The sequence below is a fragment of the Pezoporus flaviventris genome, unplaced genomic scaffold, assembly GCF_033815535.1.
Source record: "Pezoporus flaviventris isolate CSIRO_AGI_PZ_B2104156 unplaced genomic scaffold, CSIRO_AGI_Pfla_v1 ptg000001l, whole genome shotgun sequence".
NCBI lineage: Eukaryota > Metazoa > Chordata > Aves > Psittaciformes > Psittacidae > Pezoporus > Pezoporus flaviventris.
In genome coordinates, this window is record NW_026892549.1 from 60,955,509 (window position 1) to 60,972,938 (window position 17,430).

Here is a 17,430-nt window from a genome sequence, read left to right on the forward strand (position 1 = left end):
TTCATTAAAATATTCAACTTTATTAACAGGATATTTACATTTTTTTTCCTGCTCTTGGTCAACCATGATGAACGTTCAAAGGTAAAAAAGCATTAAGCAATAACCACAAGATGAAAACATTTTAAACCTATACAATACTTTATACACAAATTTATACAAAGGAACACTTAAATAATACAACTGGACACAAAAATATACACTTTTTGAGAAATTCACATCAGTAATTGTATAAAGCTCTCTTCTGTACTAAGGGTCCTGAAAATTTAGGACTAAAACATTAGCTCTGTAATGCAAAAGGGTTATTGTGACAGTCCTCAAAGGCCACTATATAGCACACGGACATATTCAAGGCTATCATCAGCTTATAGTTCAGTCTGTGTATTCAAGTTTTGAGGTCCTTGTATGATTATGCAAACATCAGAAATAGAGTGGTATAATAAACGGTACATAGGGAAGCAGAGGTTTGGAGCCAGCAGTAAACGCTGAAGGCTCAAAACAAACACCCACTTAACCAAGTGTTTGCTACTCCCGTTTATTCAAAGATAGAAAGAGTAAATGCACTTACATAAAAATAACTCTGACTGCTCAGCAAGCGTGCTCCTGTGATTTCATATTAGTACAAACCTAAAAAACCTGCCCTACGCCTTTGAAACTAAATGGTCCTGATTCCCCTGCTCCTCCTGGAGTACATGGACATTAAGGCTTTGAATCACCTGACCCAGGACTTCACACCGTTACAATGGGGTCCCCGGGGGTGCCACTGTGTCTCACTGAGACTTGGCACAACTGGAATTAAAGCTCACCACCTTAAGGAAGCAGAAGGACACATGCTCATGCCTGGACTGGTCTGTTTTGTCTCTGAACTACAAGGTAATGGTTGAGTAGTAACAGTACTTCATGGCAAGAGACAAGTACGTAACAGTTTGTGTTTAAAAGCAAATTATTAACTCAGTGGCAACATCTTTGGAGAAACTTTTTTTTTTTTTTTTTAATTCCTATGGATTTCATGCAGAAATATACTTCTTAAGATCACCTTAAGAACTGACATTTTGGATGGAACTGGAATGTGTATCCCAAACTGCTGATGGAAAACAAAGTCCAAAATCCCTTCCTAAATTCTTGTCATACGTTTGTATCTTGCAGCAATGGTTCTTTAGCTTCCCCAGGAGCCTGGGGGCTGTGGGGGTGGCCATGGCCGCCACAGTGCTTCTTCCAGTTGCTGGAGCGGACAGTCAGGTTGGTGTGTTCAGGGATAAACAAGGCAACGAGTAGTGCCAACAGCACGGAGCAGGCTCCGAACAGGAAAGGGGGGCCAGGAATGATGGAGTTCTGGAAACAACAGGAACACCACACAGGGTTAGAGGGCCCTCAGCCACCCGGGAGCAGACCACAGCTGCTCATTACACACACAGCCCTCAGTGACATGGCTTAGTGCTGGGGAACGGTTGGACTGGATGAGCTTAAAGGAGACCTTAAAGGAAGAACTGTCACTTGCTACACTCAGCACCTCAGTACATGTCCCCATAGGGGAAAGGACATTTACGAGAGGGAGCAGATGCTTTCCTATTACTGCTCCCCCACTTCCTCTTCTAGTGAAAGTTCTTTCTGCTGAGTCTCCTCAACAAATTAATATCCATCAGGAACTAAAGCAAATACAGAAAGCTTGGTTAAAGAGCAACAAAACCAAAACATACAAGGTGAAACAGAAATACAGTGCCCAGGGAGACAGGAACATCAGGACGCTGCTGTTCAGCCCATCCTCTCCTCCATCAAGTCTCTTCACAGGGGTGAGCAGTTCCCCAACTACAGTCAGCTGTCTCCAAGAGTTAAACTAAAGCCATCCAGGTAAAGTTAAACAGAGATCAACCACCCTTGGCAAGAGTGAGTGAAGAATCTTGTTACACACTTCAGTAGGCTACAGACAGTGACGCTCAGGAGATAGCGGGCACAGGCTCTCCTCCCAGCTTGTGTTTTTGAAAACAGTAAGTAAAATAAGAATACCTGTTGCAAATGGTACTGTGTGACCACGCTGCCTCCTGATGGGGACTCGGGCATGGGGAGTTCATTCAGTTCAACGTGAAAGATATAGAATATAAAACCATAAAGTGCTGGGCCCAAGCCATTACACAGGCCCCGAATTCCTGTTATCATCCCTTGAACAACACCTGGAAACAGTAAAATACACCGTTATCTATATTTATACGTCTAGAATTAACTATTTTTAATGGATCGACAGTACTTCAGTCACTTAAAACTGATGCAAGCAGGCAAGTGTCTCTAAATGATGTTGCAATACTGGGTAGCAAGGTAGCGGGGGGGGGGGGGGGGGGGCAGAAAAGTTGCCATTATTCAAGTATTTTTGCTGTCTCACTGAGTAAATTGCTGTGTGCAACCTGCAGAACATAGCAAATGTCTGTCAAACGTGAGGCAAGAGCCAGCACCTGAAGTTTGCTATTGATTTTGCTGCTGTTGAGACCTGGTGAATGTTCTCCCTGTGTGCCAGAAGGACATAATACTTGGAAGCCGCAATCTGAATGAGGACAACACGTACCCTGCTGGTCAGCATCCGCCGTTCGGGAGACCAGTGCACTTACAGCCGGGAAAGTAATACTGGACATGGCTGCCACGGCGCCAGCAGCCCACATCATCCTGCAAGCACACAGACACGGGTGACTGCGCTGTCCCGCGGCACGTGGGCACACATGTACGTGTGTACATATGTGTACCCAAACGCACACTCGAGTATCTCCCTTGGACAAAGGGTAACATGCAGGAAAGGGCTGGATCGTTCAGACACTGCAATGATATTCACCTACCAGGGCTCTGATCCAAAGCCGTACCATGCGAGCTGCAGTATTTGAAAGCCAAGGCCCAGGAGGATGGTGTTCTTGTTTCCAATAGACCGCATCAGTAAACTCAAAACTATTGTCTGACACCGGCAAAAAGAGAGAAAAATGAAACATTTCAAAGAAAAACAACATTTTATTCTAAGTGTTCAACCCATGCGGCTTGAGTAATGAATTAAAAAAGCAAAACACCTCAAAACATTCTATTCTGAATGTTAAATACATGCAAATTAATTTTCAAAAGCCAAGTGCAATTCTCTGTAAGCAGCATTTGCCAAGAATTCAGGAATCTCCACTAAAGAACCAGCAACTGTGTAGCAAGTACCTGCCCTTTTGACAAGGGTTTGTGGTGACAGGACCAGTGAATGGCTTTAAACTGAATGAAGGGAGCTTTAGGTTAGATCTAAGGCAGAAGCTCTTCCCTGTGAGGGTGCTGAGGCGCTGGCACAGGGTGCCCAGAGAAGCTGTGGCTGCCCCATCCCTGGCAGTGTTCAAGGCCAGGTTGGACACAGGGGCTTGGAGCAACCTGCTCTAGTAGAAGGTGCCATGGCAGAGGTTGGAACTGGATGAGCTTTGAGGTCCCTTCAACCCAAACCAGGCTGGGATTCTGTCAAATAACATGAACAAACTGTCACCTCTTCTTTGATGCACAAAGGATGTGGTTTTCCCAACACAAGGCAGTCTGGACGCTAAGGAACCAAACCCTGCCTGGGTTTTCACCTAAGGGAACTGCAGCATTGTGAAAGTTCTGCACAGCACTTGGCTCTTCTGGAGTTACCAAGCCAATGGAATGCAGAGCAGAAACTCACCTGTGCGATAATGGAAAGAATCCCAAGGACTGCTATAAATGCTGCAACACTTTCCGAAGAAAATCCCATGATCTGTGTTAAAAAAAGGCAACCGAATGATGAACAGTAAAGTACGTATCAAGGTGTCACAAACATCAAATGCACTGCACACAGCTGGCATTATTCAACCCCTCCCTAACTTAGAAGAAAAGGTGGGGTTTTGTTGGGTGGGGATGTGTTTGGTTTGTTCCTTCCATTGTGTGTCCTTGCTTCCAAGCAAGTACACACAAAAAAAGGGGCATAAATAGAAAACAATTTGTCTCTAAAAAGAGACAAAACCAGAACAGGAAGAGGACTTAAACCTGCCGGAAGCTGCAAAGCGCACTGGTTATCTCCACGTCCTGCATTCATCCATCCATGCTGCAAACTGCCTGGTAAATTCATTTTTGTTCAAATCCGTATCAAAACGTTCAGTTACCTGTCTGAGGTACAGGAAGAAGCTGGAATATTGCCCTGCCTCCGGGAGGTATGAAAGAAAGACCGTTATGCAGATTAGCAGCACGATTGAGTCCTGGCCGACTTTCTTCAGTGACTACGGCAAGAAAATAGTATTAGGCACCATTTAGTCTTCATATTCAACAAGCAACCTAGCAAGAATCCCAAAAGCTTGCCAATTCCTGGGGCTGTGCTGTGGTACCACCAGAACCTTCCCTGCGTGGTCACTGGCAAAGTACTAGCAGCAACACAAAGTTAAACTTGAAAGATGTGGTTTTTCAAGCCTTAAACGTAGTGAATTCATTCTCTTCCCTGTCTCAAAAGCTCAAGGTTTACAACTAACAAATACTCCACATTATCATAGCTTACTGCAAAGGGGTCAGCCTGTTCCCACGAAATGGGTGCTCCCCAGGACGCTGGCCTCATCTTCTCTGGCAGCGACTCTGGTACAGCAACAAGAATAAAGCAGATGTCCAACAGGGCTATGGCTGTAGCCAGCACCACGACCAGGCTGTCTCCGTAGACTCGACCAAGGTAGGCACCAATAGCAGGGCTGGTAACTAAACTTGCTGCAAAAGTTGCTGACACCTACAACAAGGAGCAGCTGGTGAGATTCACAGTCAAAAGTCAACAGTCCTGTTACCCACCTGCCCCCATTTTCACAAGCCTAACCATTTCCATCAGGTAGGGATTGAAAGTAACTTTCCTCCTGGGACACTGGGGTAGCAGTGGCTCTTTCCCAGCATGTCTCAATTCCTGATGTGTACAGGCAGAAAGAAACTATTTAGTTCCCATTCTGCTCCTCTGTAACTGCAGGGCTTGAGGGCCCTGAGACCGGGCAGGTCACCGGGAGACACCGAGAAATGGAGAGGAGGTGTAAGAACCTGGACAAACAAACTGCTTGCAGCAGTGCCTGGAGACTGGAGCAGGCAGCATCCAGCTGTCACACAGCAGCAGTTCCAGCAGCATCCAGAAACAAAAGGTAAGATTTTTGACAAGACAATGGGGTAGTACTTGTGTGAGAAACAATGGAGGGGTAACTCAGAGCCTCCCAAACTACACCATGAACACTGGTAACAACTGTTAAGACAGACATATGAAAGCCAGCTTTTAACAGGTTTGAAGTTAGAAGCAGAATATTCAAGAGACACAGGACTGGGCAACAAAAACAATTCAACAGAAAAACCTTGCTCCAAACTTGCCACAGAAGAGACAAGAATACAACTCTGAAAAGCTTCCCCTGCTGAAGGGTTTAGTGCTAAAGACACAGGAACAAGGCCCCAAAAATACCTACCAAGCCATAGGCCATGCTCCTTTCATGTTCTTGGGTTATGTCTGCTACATATGCAAAAACCACAGAGAACGTCACTGCAAACACTCCAGAGACGGAGATTACGGCAAAGTACCACCTAGAACAGTGCAAAGCAACCCATCAGAACAGTAAATGGAACAAAGAGCCTCTATTCACAGCCTGAGCACAGTTCAACAATAAATCACCTTACCCAAATTGCCGTGACAAATACCAAGTTAAACGTGGATAAAGCTAAACTGAACATGCCGATACAGTTGTGCAGCTCCTCCTTAGTGCACCAAGGGCAAGCACTGGAATTCTGTAACATCTACAGAAAGCTGCTGTGGTTAAGAACTTGTAGGAGATGAGGTGCTGGATTTACCTTTGGCTGGAGGCCTGTGACCCAAAGCAAATCGGGAACTTCAGGATTTTGAGAATCTGGTCATTGAGAGGTCAGCACAAGCCTTATCTTTGTGCTATAGACACCAGACGTGTCATTTGCACCATGAATCTACACTTAGAAACAAGCTACTTCCCAGAAAAGGGATGAGGAACAATGTGTGACCACAGTGAAGGCTGGAAAGGCTCACAGAGGTACCTGAAGAGGCTCTGCCCTGCAGTTTACTGGAGATCATTCCAGTATCTTAGTATCAGTCTAGCATCCTAGCATTCCAGGCAGAAGTACCTGAAGTAGGAAGTGGGGCCTTCAGCAAAGAGCTCAAAACCTACAGCTCTTAAAATCCTCACCAAGGCATTTGGCCTCATGGCAGCTGCTCCAGTTTGACTCTGCTCTCCCAGCTTTGCACCAAAGCAATACAAAAGCATCAACCCTCCATGAAGCACAAACACAAGCAATGCTGTCAAGAAACAACAGATCTAGTGTGAAAGCATCCACTAACCATGGGCTGATCTTCATCAGTGGTATTGGTGCACAGGTGAAAAACACTGTTAGCAGCAGGAAGGACTTCCGTCCCCATACATCGGACAGGGCACCAATGAGTGGGGCACTGAGAAAGGATAACAAGCCCTAAACGAAACAAAACATTTCCTGTTAGAACAGTTGGAAGGGGTTAGAACAGCGACAGCAAATCCTACCACAAACTGAGAGCAGCCAGGCCTCTACTTTTGAGTAAAGCTGATGACTCTCGTGCAACGCACTGAAGGCAACATGGTCCAGTGTTACCCATGTCTGGTTACACACAGCTGAGGTAACAATTTGAGATCTGTTACCTCAGAACCACACAAAATTCAAAATGCAGATGATCCAGTGGCACCTGCAGGTTCATGAACTGTGTTTTGTAGTTTTATGTACTTTGAATTCACATAAATGTAAGTAATTGAAAAAGCCCCACCGCAGCAACAAGCTCCAAGTAAACCACTACCCAATTGTAACACCACATGGTGCCATCAGGGACTGGTCAACTGCCTTCCTATTTGCTGACCCCAAACAGTGGGTAGAGACAAAACGGTATCTTACTAAAAGATGCAGATTTGCTTTTTTAGCAACAATGTATTCCCTTGGTTTATTTGTACTGTGAAAGCTCTACTGAAAGAACTCTGGATTACGTTTTCCAGTCAATTCTCTATTCGTCCCACCACTCACTTTGCATTGTGCCTGCTAGAAACTTTTGCACCTTACCTTTACTCCTTGAATTAGACCATTCATTAGAAATGTATGTTTTGGGAAGGTTTCATGCAAAACCTGGAGAAAAAATACAAACACTGTAACTTACACAAAGTATTAACTACACACACCGCTCGTGATGTGTCCAACATCTACAGTGGCACAACCACAGGAGTTTAACACTTCCATAGAATACAGGGAAAGAAAAACAAGAGGAACCATGAATAATCTATTTAGTCTTTAATTCACACGGAAGGCACGTTGAGATTTTAGTTTTATGTGCTAGAGGCCTCAGTTCCCTCCACACCTGGGGAAGGATCCCTGTCATCCAGTTTCAGTGCCTGAAATCTAAACAGACCACAGGGAACCCAGAAAACGGTCTCAGGCTCGAGTCTCCACATGCTACTGTTTACCTGTGGGACCTGGGGAGGGAGTGGAGAGACCCCATCGTTCTCAAGTGCCTTTCCACCCGGTGGCTAGAGCCCAGCTGTGCAGGTAAGACAGGAGCACCCCTCAGTCTGACTGTGCTACACGAGATGGACTCCATCCAGTGACCAAAGTGCAGCTCATCTCCAGGAGGAGACTGTCCCTGGTCAACATCAGCTTACCAAGCTGCACCAAGACTGCGTTTTAGGTGGAGTCTGCTTGGAGATCTTTAAGCCTTTGCTCCTTTTAATTTGCAAGCATGTGTCACTCTCAAAGATTAAATTCAGACGGAAAGCAACTAACTCCATTAGAAAATAATTTGGTACAAACACGCTGGGATGACTGGCTCACTAATCACAGGGAAGCTCCTGACTGGTCTAACAGGGTCTGTATGCTGAAGCCTCCGTTTCAAGCACAGCCAGGTCAGCAAAGATCTCCCTCCTTTGAAACCTGACCAAATTTCAAGTGTATTTTTGTCCTTAATGTGTAATGTGCTAAATTTTTGTAGTACCTTGAAAGGAAAGAGATTTCACTGCCATCTCGCTGGTTTCAAGTCAGAACATATTTACATGTCAGCTTGAGCATTAGCAGACTGCACATAAACAGCCCCGCTGCCCCATTACACTGCTGCTTCCAGGAATTTAAAACACAAAACTTCTCATGTGCACAACAGAGCAGCTCAATGCTATAGAACTGTCATTTAATTCAGAAGATGTGCAGTGCCTTTGCAGCAAATGTCCCATCTCCCATACAGTGAAAAGAATCTTCAGCCTATCACTTACCACCAGGGTGGGCGCTGTCAAGAGTCCCCAAGCAAAGAACTCCAAGAAGATCACTATCACAGCGTGGTAGACACTTGGAGAACCTATTCCTTGAGGCTAAAACAAGAGAAAAAACAGGTGATCAAAACATCTAATAATCTACCACTGTCACGAGAAATGCATGGGAACACTACAAACAGAAGAATTAAGGAATGGAACAGGACTCAGAACCTGGAATAGTTACTCAAGCTAACTGGTATTCTGACATTCCTTTTTTTAACCCTCTGCTACCATCATCCTTAAGTGTCTTAATCCCCTGCAGAATACAAAGCCTGCTCCCATCTCAAAGTGAAAAATAAACCACTTGTACTGCCAGTCTGGGGAACAAGGATGCTGAGAGCAGAGACAGCCTCTTCTTTGGGGAGTTAGTTCCTCTTCCTCGAGAAAAAATGTTTAAGACCACACAATGTTGCATGGAAATCAAGTTCTCGTCATTTCAAAACATGGCAAAGCCCGATAACCCGGTCTGCCCAACAGCTTTAGAGTACTTCTGCTACTAAAAGGCACCATGGCTACAGATAAAATTGAGCTCTGAATCAGGGAAGAAAAACTGAAAGAATGAACACTAGAAGTGAAGCTCAGGAACAGCACTGATCACTTCCCAAATCCTGACAGCAGGCCTACGTTAGCCAAAATGTGCCCCAGCTGCAGAAAGAGACCTAGATAAAAGATTTGAAGTAAGGAACTTTAAATTATTTGGTGATTTAGTATAATCAGAAGCAGTTTTTGAGGAGAACAAAAAGAGCACTGGTGGGAGAACCTGCTCATCTCATAGACCTGTAAATGCCAGCCTGTCAAACAACATGCCACAGCTCATCATTTGCAAATTGAGGAAACGGTGCACTAGCTATTTTCAGAGGGAGGCGGGATGAGTAACTCCTGAGAAATCTCATGAGCATGCTATAAGCTTACGAGTGCTGTCTTAGCATCTACCTTCCTGGCTCTGTCTGGAGGTGACAAGAGTACCACCGATCTGATCAGACCTAGCACTTGTACTCAGCAAACTCGCTGCTTCCCAAGAAAGCTCAGGGGGGTCTTACCAATGTGTATAGATATCTGATGGGAGGGAGCAAAGACAAGCAGTGAGACTCCTCTCAGAGGCATCAGGGCCAGCTCTGAAGGTACACACTGAAATACAGGAAATTCTACTTAAACCTGGAACAAAACAAGCCCTGGGGAACAGGCTGCTCAGTGAGGTTGTGGAGCCTCCACCCCTAAACCTGACAGGACTGCTCCAGCTGACCTGTCTGGGGAATGAGAATGGGTAGCTGGGCTAGAGATGTTCACAAGTGCCTTCCAACCTCAAACACTACACAATTTGAAGGCAAGGGCAGTTAATACTACAGTCTTGCTTTTATGACAAGATTTATGCAAGTCATACCTAGCCCTTCTTTCCAGATTCCAGTATTTCCAACAAGTGGGGGGGGTGGGATGGAGGAAGGAAAGTCTTCTGAACAACTGTAGGAAGTACAGAAAACCACACTGGCCATTCACCCCTACTGCTAGAGAAGATAATAATTTTCTAAAGTAACTATACCAATATTTACCATCCTACAGGTGAGCTACAAATGTACCTTAGCACTGTGTTCATTTTCTTTCCCCAGCCCTTTTCAGTAAATACAGACATACCACACAGATATTTCTGCTATGTTTATAGCCTGCTCTCTTTAGGATGTAGATTAACAGTCTTTGTAGGTACAGAAAGCAGCTATAATTATCTTCACTTCCCACAATTCCTCTCCCTTTCCACCCACGACCCTTACTTTAGTTTTGGGTTAAAATCTATCCAGCTCTGCACAAACTGTGAGCAACATTCTCATGAAGCCAGGTTCACTCCTACAGCCCCCAGATCCCTGTCACTTTTACTGGCTCATGACCCCAGCGTATTACAGCAGGTGAGGCTGGAGTCAGGAACGACTCCAGCCCCTTCAGGCACTGAGCATCAAAAGCACTTCACTGTGTTCACAGGCAGCAAACACAAGCTCCATGTCCAGCTGAAGTGTCTATCCTGCACAGCTCAATTGCTGGTGACTCCTGACCCTGCCAGGTCACCCCGCTGTAAGAACCTGATCAGGTGTTGCCATTACATTGGCAGAAACAAGCAGAGGTGATGCTCAGATCACCAGCTTCCTCAAGCTTCCTTGCTTTCTCGATGCTTATGCTCCCCTATCACAGGTACTATTATTCACTCTGATCTATATATAAAAAAAGAAGTATTAGTCACATGTAGATTATCACCTCTACAGCTATTTTTAAAGATGGTTGCAACTATAACATAGCAAAAATACTCCTGAGGTGGAAGAAAGAGGGAAGGAACTGAAGAAGTGGAGATATTACAGCACACGAAGATATATGATGTGCATTCAGCCCACAAGGACAAGTCTGATGCGCCCTCCTACCCCAACAAGTCCAGTGCAGGTGTTAGGTATTCAGCCCTGTCCCATTCCACACACCCATCCCGCTGTGCTTTACAAACTGGCTAACATAGTGTCTGTCATGTGATGCAATAACCTAAGTGCCACCAAACCAGAAGCCTTCCACCTGGAGATAAGGCACAGAAAAGATATGCTTGTGTGAACAATCTGGAATCAGGATGTTCCCATCAGCGTAACAGCAACTCCCACCTGCAACCGTGTAGCCAGAGCCAATCGTATTAAGTCTCTGGCAGAACCTGTGGCACAGAACAGTACTAAGAATGCCCCTTTTTCTAGTTAGAGAGAAAACATCTTTAACCAAGCATGCTGTACTGTCAGTCATGCCCATGATAAAACATGGATATGTCAGGCAACCCTGAGAACACACACCTGACAACAGAGTAACCTTGAAAGCAAGAAAGGCATCACATGGATGATGATGGCTGTTACCACTCTGACGGGGAGGCAAAGGCTCCAAAGCAAGTACTAAGCTCTGCCTCTCCCTAGCGCTGCCGAGGGGGTACCTCCTAGTTCATTTCAAGGCTGTTTCCAAAATGCATAATCTTACATCAGATGAATTCCAGCTGCTCACAAAGGAAGGCAAAATTAAGAACAGTGTTGAAAACAAGCACTTTGCTGCTCCTCTGGTGAATGTGACAACACACACTTGAGTACACACCAGCGCACATTTTGTCCTGTGCTGCAGCTCCTAAGCTTCAAAGACCACCACAAAAATACCACCATGCACCAACACAGCCTCTTGCAGTACCCACCACCTCAGTGTAACCTGTGGCAGGAGGAGAGGCTCTGTAGAGACAACAGCAGGTTTCCCCACCTGCTTGTTTTCCTCTTTCCATGGCAGACCTGCTGATTAGAAGTGGCAATAAATGAAACTGACTGAAGTTTCCCATCTGTAAAATCTTTTTGCCTGCGACACTGCCTCATTAAACAGCTGTATATTCTTGCTGGCGACAGTCACAGAGTCATCTTAGATGCCCAATAGTTTCAAACTAAACCAATCAGGCTGGAAACAGACACTTGGAGGCTTAATTAATTGCTGGTCTGCCACTTGGAGACATTCACCCGTTTCCCATAATGTCACGTAGCACGCTGGGTAAGCAAAGAAACTAAGGAGACAAGAGCAAGGGCAGCTGCTCAAACCTTTCAGCAAACATTAAAAAACAATCCAGGCACAAAGTTTTGCTGTCATTATGACGAATACTCCGCCATACCAGACTTTACAAACATATGTAAAACAAACTCATTCTCAAAACATTTATTTGAAGGCAGGCAGTATCACAAGATGGTATTTTTGTTATCTAACACCAATCTGCATACCTTCATCTATGTTTATAGCCCATTTTTCCTTAAATCCAACTGAAAATGGTACAGAACTCATGCGAGTTTGCACTCTGCTTTTGGCACCAGTGGGAAGCACCGAGTGTGGTACTGCAGGTATCACTCCATGCAGTGTTAGAATATCCCTTCTCCTCTCTCAGCAAAAGAGAGTTCAAGTTGAGACACTTGCATTTTAATCAGTTTTTTAACCAATGATTACTCCAGGCAGAGATTCTGAAGCACCATGTCCCGTGAGTAACAACATGTACTCTGCTTCTATTACCATTCTAAAATACTTGAATTTAGCATTTGTACAGGGTAATATCATACATTCCACCTTTACAAAGAGCAGGAAAACATGTCCTAGGAAACATCAACACCCATCACTGGAATTAATTTTGCTTCTTTCCACTAAGTAATCCAGACATGGTCACTAGTGCCTCTACCACCTCCCTCCTCTCCCTTATTATTCCAAATGGACAAACAGAATGGCCACCAGCAATTTAGGCTGTCAAGATGTCTCTTTATTTGAAATAATGATACTGTGTTTAGAAGCTACATAGTATACCACAGTGGAAAAAATCCAGGGGCAATGCTACACTGGAAGCAACGCTACTCATCAATTTAAAACAAAACCAAAACAAAACCAAGCTCCAGCAGCCAAAACATGAAGCAGCTTCCTTTCTTTACACAATTTCTGTATTTAAGAGGAAGCAAGGCAGCGGGAGAGAACTGCAAACCACTTTTGCCACTACCCTTCATGGGACTTCCCTGATGCACTGTCCCACTCACAGGACTCCTCTTCCTCAGGCTCTGGAAGAAGAAGGCAGCTGTGATGGGATCCACTCCCTGTGCAGGGGAAGACATCACAGCCAGCCTTTGCACTAGCACCACCAGAAGGGTTCCTGCTCTCCTCCAGGCCGAACCGGGACACTGTGCAGCCCACTGCTGCTCCAAGCACACAGCTGTCTCCACTCACCGAGGCTGGTGTACACCTTTTGGCCTTTGAGATCATCCAGTCCAAGCGCTCCCAGCACTGCCAAGGCCACCACTAACCCATGGCACTGAGGCCTCGTCTCCACGGTGTGAACACTTGCAAGGCCGGTGACTTCAGCACTGCCCTGGGCAGCCTGTTCCAATACCTGAGCACCCTGTGGGGAATGAATTGTTCCTCAGCTCCATCTAAACCTGCCCTGATGCAGCTGCTATTCCTTCTGCAAAGATCCATTTCAATAATGTCCAATATAAGGTCAGGTTTAGGTTAGGACTAAGATATAATACCGCATGGTCGCGCACAGACGCAAGTGATCTGCAACTTCCTACACCCGACTCCTCAGTCGACACTCGCTCCCGAGCCCTAAACACCGGCCTAAGCTGACAGACAACACCACTGTTGACGACCCGCACTAGCGTGACGCTCTCACAGGTGTTCCTCTGCCAACTGCCTCAAGGGAACCAGCCCGGGCTGCCAGAACGCGACTACAGGGGCCGAAGCAGAAAAGAAACCGAAACCGAGCTCCGCGGGCCACCGGCCCCCACTCCCTCTCCCTCCGCACCGCCAGCTCGCCCCACAGCCGCCCGGGCCCGCCCGGCCTCACCGTCCCGCCGTCCTTAATGATGATCTTCTTGGCCAGCATGATACTGCGGTTCACGGCGCGCTTCTTCTTCTTCCCACCCTGGGTCATTTTACCATCCTACAGCCCCGGGGGGGAGCGCGGGCAGCAGCGGACGCTCCCCGGCAGCCGGGTCTTCACCTCCCTCCCCGCGCGGCCGCGCCTGATCTCACGCACCCGGCGCCATCTTGTCCAGCTTCCCCCCACACCCTCCGGCGCAACCGGCGCGCATCACGCGATCGCCCCATTGGCCGGACGCCGGTCACGTGCACAGGACGCACCACCCGCGTTCCGCCGTGGGGGGGGGGGGGGCGGGAGGACCGGGGGCCCGGCTGTTCAGCGCCGCCATGGTTCTTGGTGCGCTCCCCCCTGCAGCCCCGGCGCACCGAGCCCCGCACCCCTCACACGCATCGGTCCCAATAGGCCTGTGCCTGCCCGCTCCCAGCCGAGCCCACAGTGCTGCTCCCAGCCTTCCTCCCCTCCCCCGGCTGGCTGGGGGCCTGGAAAAAAGGAGCGAACCCAGTCAGTTGTTCCAGGACATACCTGGAATTCGGCCAAAGTCCATAGCTTCTGAGGCGATCCAGCTTAAAAATCCAACTTGGAAACGTTCTTCAGGCATTGGAACAGGCTGCCCAGGGCAGTGCTGGAGTCACCGTCCCTGCAAGTGTTCACACACCGTGGAGACGAGGCCTCAGTGCCACGGGTTAGTGGTGGCCTTGGCAGGGCTGGGGTAGGGGTTGGGCTGGATGAGCTGAAAGGGTTTTTCCAGCCTGGTTGATTCTGTGGTTCTCTGAAATTCCTTAATGGTTGATGTCTGGCAGCACTAAAAGGAACAATATCTGTGCACATCCAGCGTGATTTCATTCACTGTCTAACACACAGCTCTCCATGGCCACATCCTCATACCCGTCTTTTCTTTGTTCATCTGCCAGGCCTCTTATTGCCTATCTTTATCTCCCCTGCTCCTGCAACACTGTTTCCCCCAAAACCTCAGTTGCATAGGAGTATCTTCCCTGTCCATACCGACAGTGACTGCTAAGGCAAACCTGCGCTCTAGTTCCCTTTCACCACAGGCAGCACTATGGGTGTGTAATCACAAAGGGGTGCAAATCATTGAACACTTAGGGTGCACTTAAGTTAAACTATTAGCCTTGAGACCAAGCTCCTTCTTATGTCATCATAATGCAGCTTTTAAGGAACTTGGAATTTCACAAGGTGCAGCCCTACTCATGCCAATGGATCCACTCTGCTCTCACAGTGAGACAAAGGCAAGCAGACTCCAGCTCACAATACAAAGTGTGGTCCTACCAGGCTACCCACAGGGGAGAAAGGGCACTTGCAGCCTCTGCTATTACCAGTCCTTTGTCACAAGTCTCAGTAAGTCACGCCAAGTGCGTGACAATTTTGGTCCAGCGTTTCTCTCTTGAAAAGCAGAGGGATCCTAAAATTCTGACAGTTTCAAGCCTACCCCTTGGAGACAGTGCTGTTACATTTTGGTGGGAAAGTCACATACAAACATGGATGTGATGTGTAAGGGACTCACCTAAAGAAGTTAACGCACCTCAGCAGACCTTGTGTAATGAGGCTGATTGAACAGCGGGGTTTTTATCCACATCCTTATTATTATATCAGACCAACACCCATTACTGATATCCTCCCTAAAGAAATGCACTCACATATCAAGTTTGCTGAGCACACACAATTCAAGTAAGAATTCATCATTCATACATTTAGAATCAACTCTAGATATTCATGACTTGCTTTTACTGTCATGAATTTCAGCCAGCTACATGTTCTCAGATACCAAACTCCACTTACCCATGCCAGTCCTGACATAATCCGCTCTGCCATTATTTAACTGAGAGACAAATTCCTGACAAACGTTTAATCTCCTGAAGAAGAGAAACAAAAAATGCCTGTTCCACCTAAACACCTGTAGTGTTCAACCTTCTATGCAATGTAAATGCATAACACTACCTGCTAGCTGTAGAAGACAGTACCATCTTTTTGGAAGTTAAATGAAAATGGACAGAGTACTTACCATCTCCTCAAGGGAACCCCAGACAGATGATGGTTTCAATGGTTTCTATTAACACTCTTACAGATTGCTTTTAGGACAAACTTGAAGAACTCCATCCCCTGCATCCCAGTACTCTGTTCCTTTGCTTAGTTGATGAATAATTAACTTCTGGTTTTAGGTCTTTAATTTCTGTTTAGGTCTATAACGACCTGAAAATGATGCAAAAAAGTTGAAATCATGCTGCATGTCATCACTAAGATCAGAGCAGAACTGACAAAAAAACCAGACAGAATTGAAGTGTCCTGACAATTACTGGTGCACAGCTGGTGAAACAACCTTCAAGAAAGGGCAGGAAAATGTGTTATACACCATCTACAGCAATATGTTTGTGAACTCTGTTCAGGTTTTTGATATGTTATAAATTTCAGTTATAAAAACTCTCAATTTCTAAACTGGAACATGAATCAACAGATTGTGTTGTACTCTAGAGGGTATATTGTATAGTACTTACATTGCAGTCAGAAAGTCAGTATTCAAAACAAGGGGGAAAAAAAAGCTTCTACATCACCAGCTGCCTTCTGGTAACTTGTGACGAAACTCTTGTACAAAGCTGGTACCACAAAATGGTGTTCTACCATTGCACACTACCCTGTAGTTTGGTTCTTGATACCCAGAGGCTCCCCACCACCTCCAGTTCAGGAACCACAGTCCTGAACAAGGAGGCCAGGGCTTTCAGACCAGGGGAGTACAGAGACAGTCACAAGAACACTGCTCAAATGTGATTCAACAGAAGGCACGACACAGTGGTCAAAAAGCAGCATGTCTCACGCAAAATGAAATTCCTGGCACAATGCAGTAAGCTGTATGTTCAAAGACACCATTAGCAAACATCTTACAAGAGCATGCAGCAGTTTATAGAAAATTATGCCAAAAAATTATATTCTGAAATAAGAATGTTAATTAAAACATTGTTTTATTTCTGCCAAAATATGCATAAGGCAAGCCTCTGCGTTTAGAAAGCTCTCAGTTTTATATCATATTCTTAACAAAGCTAGTGCTTAATTTTAACCGATTACTGTGGTGACATTATCTACACATACAGGAGGGAAAAAAAAATACAGTATTTTACCTCAATATGGTTTAAAAAAAGAACCATGCATTCCATGGTTCAGCAGTGTTATACCAAAAAAATAACCTATTTCCAGGCTGCCTGTAAAGACCATGTATTAGAACTGTATTCAGTGTAATCACACATGAATATCAACACATACAAAATCCTAGGACTATCTTAAAAATTGCTACAATGTTTGAATATATTATTTATATTTGGGCTCATATATTTAAAATTAAATTTAAAATATATTGACAATAAAAACAAGCTTTTAAAAATCTAAAGAAGTGTTAACTCGTGACAGCAAATGTAGACATATGCTTGGCGTAGAAGGAATTCCAACTGAGCTGTACATTGCTAATGGAATGGATGTGGCTAATTTACAGTCAGAACAGCGATGGAAGGTTGAAGGCAAGAATTAAACATGTCATGTCTACTCTTGGATGCAAACATGCAGCAGACATTCAAGAATGAGCACTGAATGACACCTCAGGACAGAATTCTGTTGCTTCCAGAAAGAGCTCTACATTGAACTGAAAAGAATCTGGATTCACAGTAACTGGAGAAGATACCATCTCATTACCTCCACTTATTTTGTTGCATTTCCCCCTGCATTTTTTCAGTAAAAATACGTTAATTTCAG

The 17,430-nt window shown here is 45.5% G+C and overlaps 1 protein-coding gene across 1 annotated transcript; it reads right to left on the bottom strand.

The window, feature by feature from the left end:
- On the bottom strand, positions 1 to 13,855 carry MFSD14A (major facilitator superfamily domain containing 14A). Its single transcript, XM_061460947.1, has 12 exons — positions 13,642 to 13,855; positions 8,253 to 8,348; positions 7,060 to 7,122; positions 6,320 to 6,447; positions 5,424 to 5,538; positions 4,499 to 4,717; positions 4,113 to 4,226; positions 3,656 to 3,727; positions 2,817 to 2,929; positions 2,552 to 2,649; positions 2,002 to 2,165; positions 1 to 1,329 (listed from the first exon to the last, which is right to left on the bottom strand). Exons 1-12 carry the CDS (start codon positions 13,726 to 13,728, stop codon positions 1,123 to 1,125), a joined length of 1,476 nt encoding a protein of 491 aa, XP_061316931.1. The 5' UTR covers positions 13,729 to 13,855; the 3' UTR covers positions 1 to 1,122.
- Between the last annotated feature and the right edge of the window lie 3,575 nt (positions 13,856 to 17,430).